This window comes from Garra rufa, chromosome 1 (assembly GCF_049309525.1).
Source record: "Garra rufa chromosome 1, GarRuf1.0, whole genome shotgun sequence".
NCBI classification, from domain to species: domain Eukaryota; kingdom Metazoa; phylum Chordata; class Actinopteri; order Cypriniformes; family Cyprinidae; genus Garra; species Garra rufa.
In genome coordinates this window covers 17,833,859-17,843,876 of record NC_133361.1, presented here as the reverse complement: position 1 = coordinate 17,843,876, position 10,018 = coordinate 17,833,859, and the positions used below count along the sequence as shown (strand labels likewise).

General features: G+C 36.2%; 1 protein-coding gene across 1 annotated transcript in view; it reads left to right on the top strand.

Moving 5' to 3' along the window:
- The first annotated feature begins 9,507 nt into the window (after positions 1–9,507).
- LOC141331809 (cytoglobin-1-like) overlaps positions 9,508–10,018 on the top strand; it is a 19,391-nt gene continuing 18,880 nt past the window's right edge. The window contains exon 1 of the mRNA XM_073836846.1: positions 9,508–9,758. Coding sequence (XP_073692947.1) covers positions 9,625–9,758 — 134 coding nt within the window. The 5' untranslated portion in view covers positions 9,508–9,624. The remainder of the gene's footprint in view (positions 9,759–10,018) is intronic.

The window sequence follows — 10,018 nt, the reverse complement described above, 5'->3', positions numbered from 1 at the left end:
AATTCATTGCTGTTATATCTACTGCCACAAAGAATATACTTCCTGGAGGAATAACGTTTACTGTGAAATGAAAGCTTAGATTCATGAGAGGGATGGGTGTGTCCAGTTCAGAGAGTGAATTCACGTCATGCTGTAATTTCCATTATTACAAAATAACTGAAGATAACTGAAACATGACATGAATACACATTTTAAACCGTTGTTATAAGTCAGCTAATGATAAGATCGTTGGTTGCTAATAAGAAGCAGTTTTATAAAAAAACTCTCCATTACATGCGAACCACCATTTCCTGTGTCTAACTGCATCCTTTTTTCTGAGACTGCTTCCGTTTCTTTTTATAGCTTTGCACTACAACTGGACATTTAAATGAAAAACATGGCATAAGAATGACACCAAGCTAGAACTATTCCACAGATGCCACTTAGTTGGATACATTATCTGTTCATGCACTCACTCTTTTCTTCCAACACACCTGGAAAAAAAACACATATGTGTGTATGCTGTTTAGCATTCAACACTTTCATCCCCTCCAAATTGTTGGCAAAAAAATATCTAAATAGCCACCGGTGAAAATGGATCTGCCTGCTTTCTAGAGGCCTAACCTAACCTTACCCATCACTCCCCCCCACAAAAAAAAATAAAAAAAATTACAGAGCTGTTACTAGGGCAGTGCCATATCGTACAAAATTTAAAAGGTATGTCTTAACTATCTTGGTAAGATATCAGTACCTAAAGTGTAAATATAAGTACCACCCCAGTGACAACTTTTTACCCTTTTTATGAGTAAGTACTAAAATCTAAAAAAGTACTACACACATCGAGCATTTATGTTCAAAGCTTCTGTATGCATTTAGTGCGAGACTGAGATTGTAATCTTACCTCTCAAAGAAGCCAGACCAGCTCCCTTTTGTAGTTGTTTTCTTCTGGAAAGATTTAGTGATGAAGACAGTCTAACAACGGACTGACCTAAAAACTTCACCCAAACTTCCCTCCTCCCTCTGCCAGAACCACACTGCCCTCTAGTGTGTAGTATGTGAAAATGGAAGTGTGGTAAGTGGATAAACTCAATCTGTAATATCCCTCTTACACATGACTGTGTTACAAAGCACAGTTCCAGCATAATCTTTAAATGTGCAATTGACAAAACCACCATGATGTATGAGCTAATGCAAGATGACTGGTCTGATGAGAGAACCACAGGTGAGAGAGACAGCCTGGAATTTACTGAATTATAATTAAAAAAGAAACTCCGATACACCCAGTGCATTGTGGGAAATGAGGTATTCATCCATTTGTTTTAACTTTTTCAAATTCAATATAAATTCAAGAACTAAATTGGAATTTAAAAGACATTTTTAAATAAATGGAGCACAGCCATGATGTAGGCCTACAGTCAACCCCGAAATTATTCATACCCCTGGCAAATTCTGACTTAAAGTTACTTTTATTCAACCAGCAAATTCTGGGATACGACACAGACGTCTCCCAGAAGATAATAAGGTGATGTACAAGAGGCATCATTGTGGAAAAAATATTACTCATCTTTTGTTCACATTTGAACAAAAAGTGTCTTGTCCAAAAGTATTCACACCCATCTCAATAATCAATGGAAAAGCCTTTATTGACTATTACAGCAATCAAATGCTTCCTTTAATTGCTGATCAGCTTTTTGGTTGTCTCCACTTGTATTTTTGCCCATTCATCTTTCAACTCTTTCAGGTTGGAGGGTCTCCTTGCCATCACCCTGCTCTTTAGCTCACATCAAAGATTCTCAATTGGATTTAAGTCTGCTAACCATTTCTTCACCACTTTTGCTGTGTGTTTTGGGTCGTTGTCGTGCTGAAATGTCCACTGGTGCCCAAGGCCAAGTTTCTCTGCAGACTGCCTGATGTTGTTGTGGAGAATTTTGATGTATTGCTCCTTTTTCATGGTGCCGTTTACTGTGATTAGGTTCCCTGGTTCACCGGCTGAAAAACACCCCCAAAACATTAGGTTCCCACCACTATGTTTGACAGTGGGGATGATGTTGAAGGCTTATCCTTTTTTACGCCAATTGAAGGTTACATCATTGCGGCCAAACAATTAAATTTTTGTTTCATCTGACCATAAAACAGAAGATCAAAAGACTTCTACTTTGTCCAGATGAGCGTTTGCAAAGGTCAAGCGGGCTTTTGTGTGCCTAATCTGGAGAAGTGGAGTCCTCCTTGGTCTGCGTCTTTGGAACCCAGCGGTGTTCAGTGTCTGTTGGACTGTCTGCCTTGAGATGTTGCCATCAGCAGAGCCCAGATTCATCAGGATAGCCTTGGTGGTGATCCTTGGATTCTTTTTTTTTACCTCTCTCACTATCCTCCTGGCCAGCACAGGTGTCACTTTTGACTTCCAACCACATCCTTTGAGATTTTTCACACAGTGCGGAACGTCTTGTATTTTTTAATAATACTTTGCACTGTAGCCACTGGAACTTCAAAACATTTGGATATGGTCTTATAGCCCTTTCCTGACTTGTGAGCAGCCACAATGCGCAGCAGCAGGTCCTCAGTGAGCTCCTTTGTCTTAGCCATGACTGTCCACAAACCAACAGCAGAGAGCTTCTGTTTTTCACCTGTTGAGTTGATTAAAACAGCTGTTCCCAATGAATCAGGGTAATGGACCTTTCTCACAACTTCCGTATTTTGCACCGGAAATACGTAATTGCTGTGTAAACCTATTTCCGCCCCGGTATGCCAGTAACCAGTTAAACAACGTGAAAAATGCTTAACGTGGCTTAATGTATGTAAAAAACGACCAGGAAACCCCAAATTTCTGTCAAACCTTACGTGGAACAAACATTAACTACTATCAAAAGAACGAGCATTACGGGGGGGTTTGGGGGGGTCTGACCCCCCTAATTAATGCTTTATCCCCCCTGAAGGACATAAACACAAGATGTAAGGGGGGTCTTCCTTGTAAATAGTGGTAAATTGTTCGCACTGATCTGTATCTTAAATATTACTCATAGTAAAAATAGTAAATTAATATAAATATAAAATTAACCTGTGACCACCCCTATAAGGGTTCATACCAATCGCCCCAGCAGCCTAAGCGGGAAAATTCAGTCTGCTGAATAGGAAGCCTACCGATAGACACGGTGAGTGTTCAAGACGCCTTTTCTTGTTATACGAACTTATATACTATATATTATATACTTTTCAAACATTGCCTAAAAGTAAAGTAAAATTAGACCACCCATCACTCATGTTTTATATTTAGACGTCTAAGTTAAACAGTCAAAGAGTAAACCCGATCTTTCATAATCATCAATTTATCAGTCAAATAGGGATGTGAACTTCTTACCCAGCGTTTCCCATACATAGACTTTACTTTATATATTTTACTTTATATAGATTTTGCGCTATTTCGTCGTCAAAAGTGGTCTGAAACAAGTCACAACTGAGCCGCTGCGCATCTCTATTCAAACACAGCGGTGTTTCGTTTATGACGTGCGTTTTTAAACGAATCTAGTGAAATGATTCAATTTCCAATTCATTAAGAGTCACTTGCTTTATTCCCGTATGAACCATCCGTTCGAACGAATCAAATGAATAATATGATTCAGTAATTAAATCAGTCTCTTGCCTCCACCTGCTGGCAGATATCTGTATTCAAAATTGTATAACATGAATTTATGTATTTGATTGCACTCATGGCACCTCTGAGCCTAATTAAACATATGAAAAGGTAAAAACAAAGGTAAAAAAAATCTTGGACGACCACCGTAAAAACAAAACTTTTAACATAAATTCTGCTTAATAACACTCTATTTACTAATATTGTTTAATCTTCTTTGCAACAACATTCCTTTAATAGGAGTCCTCCATTTATGTATAGTTAACTGCTGATCTGGGACCATCAACCTGGACATACTGTTGTGCATAAATTTAGTTACATCACAATTATAATTTTTTAAAATTGTCAACTGTATTTAAGGAAATATACAGTTATATTTGGCTTTTGACACATTATTTAAAATGTGGCTAAAAAATAACTAGTAACTTTTTTTTTTTTTTTTTTTGGTTGGTTGGGCCAGTGAAAATTTTGGCAGGGCAAGTAAAAATCTGAACCACTGGCCCGATTGGGCCAGTAGAAAACCCTGGATAATGCTCGCTGGAAAAGCAAACTGCATGTCTAGTATTTAACATATCGCATATATATTAGTTTTGCACACAATATCTATTTTGTACACGCTTGTACAAAAACAACTATAAAAAGCTGACCCCCCCGATTGTCAAGGTATAATTCGCACACTGCCTTATTCCACAGATAAAGTGAATAACATCACGTTAAGCGTTTTCTCCCCCCCATTATAAACAGCTTAACGTGGTTTACGTACCTCAACAGCGACCAGGGAAAACCAAACTTATGTTAAATTTGACTTATAATAAATACTTGCTGCTGTCAAAAGAACGAGCTCTTATTCAGCATATAAAGTGATCGCCCCCCATAGAAGTCCATTAACAAACCATGTTAAGCTTTTTCCTTAATGGAGTTCTATAGGGAGAAAAGCGAGATATTATTCACTTTATATTATTCACTTTATATGCTGAATAAGAGCTCATTCTTTTGACCGCAGAAAGTGTTTATTATAAGTAAAATTTTAAGCCACGTTAAGCTTTTTTTTTTTTTTTGTATAATGGACTTCTGTGGGGGGCGATCACTTTATATGCTGAATGAGAGCTCGTTCTTTTGAGAACAGAAAGTGTTTATTATAAGTGAAATTTAACAGAAGTTTGGTCTTCCCTGGTCGCTGTTAAAGTAAGTTAAACCAAGCGGTTTCCTTATAATGGGCTTCTATGGGGGAGAAAACGCTTAACGTGATATTATGCACTTTATCTGTGGGATAAGGGCTCTTTCTTTTGATAGTAGTTAGTGTTTGTTCCAAGTAAGGTATGACAGAAATTTGGGGTTTCCTGGTCGTTTTTTACGTACGTTAAGCCACGTTAAGCGTTTTAGAACGTCCCGGATAAACTCTTAGTGAAAAAATGTATATCCTTTATCCAATTTGTTCCTCTTTGTGACGGAGTTTTCCTCCACGACTCTTATCAGGTCGGCAAAAGTTATTTTTGGCAAACCAGCGAGGGAAGTTGTGTAGACTCTCTCCATTTTAATTTTAAATTACCCGGCTTTCTGCTGTGTTGACATTACACAGGAAGTCTGCATACCCTGCGATTGCGTATTTCCGGTTTCTGTGAAAAAGGTCTATTAGGATGCTTTAGAACAGCTTGGACTATTTGGAATGGTATAGAACTTGCTGGTTGAATAAAAGTAACTTTAAGTCAGAATTTGTGTATGAATAATTTCTGGCTTGACTGTATATGCAACCTTACCCAAAAACTTACTGCATATAGTGGTTTGTCTCATAGAAAGGCGTGATAAATATATAAAACCCATAAATATATTATCATCCAGCTCTAATCTGCTAAATGTGATTATAAGGCATTAAGATACCAAAATATTATAAACATAAACATGATTTTTTTTTAAAGCTGTATATTTACATCATCTGTACTTAATTCATACACTGTTCTCTTTATGTATGCACTTGTGTTTTGATTATTATTCATACTGTTTTAGTAACTTTTTCATAAATTATAATGGCATATAAATACTGCTGTGCATATATACAAACTTGCCTTTCTTGCATGTAACTGCATCCAGCTTTCTAAAGAGGGCAGCACAAACACAGTAAATTAAAGGATCAATGACAGTTGTTGCGTTGTCAGGTTACATTCAAGGGCTGGGGCACTGAATCCACTCACGTGTAATGTTTTACAAAAAATGAGTAACAACCAAATAACTTTCAGTTTGTTCTACCAAGTGCATTGAAATGTCAATGTCACTTATGCTTATAAGTGTAAAAATGCCTGATTGGCTAATTGTTCTTCAGAAGCTGAGTATGAAAAGGAGTATTATGATGAATACTGTAACAAACCTGTAATGATGGATTAAGCCTCAGGGTTGGGATGTGTCTTTCACATCTTGTGTCTTGTTTAGAATCCTGACTTTATGCACACACACATTTACTCAATCCATACGGTTCATATATGTGCCATTCTACAGAATTGGTCCAAAAATGTCTCTTTTTCCAATAAAAATTATAATATCCAAAGTACTCATTTCTAGTAACTATGCAGTTAATTCTCAAATTGTATTTTCTGAAAGTTTTGGAATATTTGTCACTACTGAAACACAGTAATAGTAATTTAATTAGAAGGGTTATTTCTTCCTATATCTTCCTTGTAAATATATATTTTTGCTTTTTTTTTTTTTAATTCAGAGGTAAATCAATAACAATTACATTTTGTAACAATATTTCAAGTGTAATTTCAGAGATTTGTTGTATTTTGAATCCAAATTTTTTTAGTAAAAGGCAAAAAGTTGATCATACTGATTCCAAAGTTAAGGATTCATGAGTTTGAATATACATTGAACCCAACACTATTATAACATCTCAGCTGATAATTCAGTATACTTTATTTTCCCATGTTTCTGTATTGACTGCATATTTTCTGTAGTGACAGTTATGTTTTGAAGAAGTTAGCTAGCACAGTTCTGAACAGTTGTACACATATAAAAAGTAAATGCTATGAAATAACAAAAGTGGGCTTAATTGCAGAAAAAAAGGTGTATGGTAGTGACGTTCCTAAAAGTTTTTTCATACTTTTGAACCCATTTACCTCAAAAGCAGGGTCCCTATCTACTCACACCTTGTAGCTATGAGAAAGAGAGAGACACAGGAATATTTCCTGATCATAAATGTAAGGGTCTAGTTAAAATCAGTCTCAGGCAATGGACTAAGCCAATGGACTATTCTGAAAAAAGACACTTTTTCTTTTTTTTCTTTTTTTTTTTTGTTTACATAAAGTTTCATAATTTTCAAAGAAAATTTAAAATAAATATCTTTATTTAAAACTTGAATTTTTAAAAACATCAAAAAGATACTTTTAAACACAAAAACATACAATTATTTCAATATCTTTTTCATAAGTTGAAATTTAGGGGTTAGGGTTCAGGACAGACACCTCCCAACTTAAAGTATCCAATAAATTATGGTTTTATATATTAAGCTTACTAACAATTTACAAATTATTGTGGGTTTTAGTAAACATCTAAGATTGAACTACTTAAATGCTTTTTAAATATGCTTTTTGGTTGTGGGACAGCAGGTTGCACCAATTCTGTGTAGAATGGCCCACATACTGCTCAGATGTTGCTTTTTTTTATTGTAGATTTAATGCCAATGTTTGTATTTTAAATTCATTTAAACACTAAATGAGACACTCAGACATTTGAGGTCAGTAAGATTAAAAAAAATACTATTATTACTTTCAATACTTTTACTTAGCAAGGATACATCAAAATGATCAGTAAAGACCTTTATAATGTTCCAAAATACATTCTTCTATAAATAGAATATAAATTATATTCTTTTTTTAACTTTCTATTGAAAAAAGAATTTTGGTTTTCCACAAAAAAAAATATTAAGTAGCACTGTTTGAAAATAAAACTTTGAAAAAAAAAATGTTTCTTGATGTGCAAATCAGCATATTAGAATATTTTCTGAAGGATCATGTGACACCAGAGTAATGATGCTAAAAATGCACCTTTAATCCCAGGAATAAATTACATTTTACAATATATTCACATAGAAAACACTTATTTTGAGTTGTAAAAATATTTCACTGTTTTTACTGTATTGTTGATCAAGTAAATGCAGCCTTGGTGAGCAGAAGAGACTTCTTTCGAAAACACTGCAGAACCTGTTTCAAAGCCACTTATGAAAACTACTTGAGTGACACAAATAGCCAGAAGTGATAATTACTCAGATCACAGCTCACACTGGAGACAGGTGTCAACCTGACCCCTCAACCCCACAAAAGACACCACCCTCCGAACAATAAAACTAAAATCTCAGATCTGTCCCTGAATACCCAAACACCTGCCTCTCTCTCTCTGTATGACGCTCTCCAGAAATGAGCTCAATCTGAGTAAACCTCTCTTTAAAAATCATTATTCTAAACCAGTTGAACACATGGTGTAGTCACTCTGTGATTATGTCAATGTGAAAGTGTGTAAAGGGTCTCTATGACCCCACTTGGACTGCACACAATACACACATGTACACATACATCACACCCACCAGTCTGGTTGAAAGATCATAAACACTGAAGAAACCACTTCATCATGTTAACTCAGCACATTTCAGCTTTATACTCTTAAAAATAAAGGAGCTTTAAAATGTTCTTCACAGTAGAAGAACCATTTAGTCAAAGGTTTTTTAAAGAACCATCTCTTTCTTACCTTTTTGTAATCTAAAGAACCTTTTTTTTTGCCACAAAGAACCTTTTGTGAAACAGAAACATTCTTCAGATGTTAAAGGTTCTTTTTGGAATCATTTAGACAAAAAAGGTTCTTCTATTGCATTGTGAAGCACCTTTATTTTTAAGAGTGTACTCTAACTGGAAGAGCACTATTGTCCCATTTGAGCCTGTTTTTCTCCTGTGAGGATTTAAACAGACAATATTTGTTCTTTAATAAATCATTACAGACAATGCCGTTAAACTGATGAAACGGCAACATCTGAACAATAAAATAATCTTCTGGATGTGCAGCTGTTCATCTAAGGTGTGACAGACGCAGTTGCAGCCGTGTTGGTGGAAGGTGGAGCTGTACATTTGCTCTCAAAGTGTTTGTTCAGGATTTACCTGGAGTCCATTGTGTTTCATGTCAACTTCACCTCAGACGTTTCTCCTACAAGAACCAACCAAAATTAGTCAATAGTTGGCATGCATTAAGAGTTTAAGAACAAAAAGAATACGAAGAAGCTCAGATAAATTGATAAGAAATGTTTGAGTTCATATTCTCAACTAAATTCAATGTATTTGTATATGTATTTTTTAGTGGACCCTTACAAAGCCTTCTGAGAGAAGACAATCTCCATAAAGAAACAATTCAACCATAGACCTTCATAGTCTTTCTTTCTTCTGTGGAACATGAAAGATGTTTCAACAACATTGAACCCCCACAAAACCTCATAAACATCCAAAAACAACATCAATTGTATTCCACTAAGTCTTGGAATGAAGTGGATGAACTATTCCTTAAAGATGTTTAAGGGAATGAGTAATTTTGCTTCTGAGTGTCTCGTTTGAGGACGTGTAGACGTTTTTACTATAAAACCAAGACGTTTGATTGCAGACTTGAGTTCTCTTCTGAAACTCTAGAGGAGATTAAACCAAGCCTCTGTTTGCACTTCATTTAATCTCCTCGCTCTCCAGGAGAAACAAATGAGATATCACTGAGATCTCGTCTTTCGTCTTTCCTGTGGGTGGGCAGCAGACGGATACAAGAGTGTGAGAAAAAAACAAGTAAACCGAAGGGGGAAGGTGTGATTGTGAGTTAAGAGGAGAACATGAGTGTGTGTGAGCGAGTGAGTGAGTGAAAGAGAGAGAGAGAGATAAAGAGCAGCGGGTGGGAGGATCATCTTCATTCAGCAGTAACTCTTCATCAGACTCTTGAGGAGACAGAAAAAAGACCCCGGCAGGAGCGTACACACTCAGCTCAAGTGTTTCGCAACGAACGTCCGGATGGAGCGAGACGGAGAAGTGGATCTCACAAAGAGTCCTGAGACTCTCACCGAGGACGACGTGTGTGTGATCCAGGACACGTGGAGACCTGTCTTTGAGAACCGAGAGAATGCCGGAGTCGCTGTGCTCATCAGGTACGCCTGTCCGTCTTACTTACACACGTCAATCATTTACAAAAACTGCCCTCTTATCACTATGATTGCTTGCACAAGCTCCATAGTCTTCAACTAAGTTTTTTGAGGCGTGTGTACCATAGTAATACCATGCCATTTTGGACATTTATAACTGGTATTATCCTAATTTTTGAAAATGCACAATGATAGTATTGCATTTTGACTTTTTTAAACAGGTGTCATGGTAGTACTTACTTGGAGGTACCATGGTTTTTTGAACA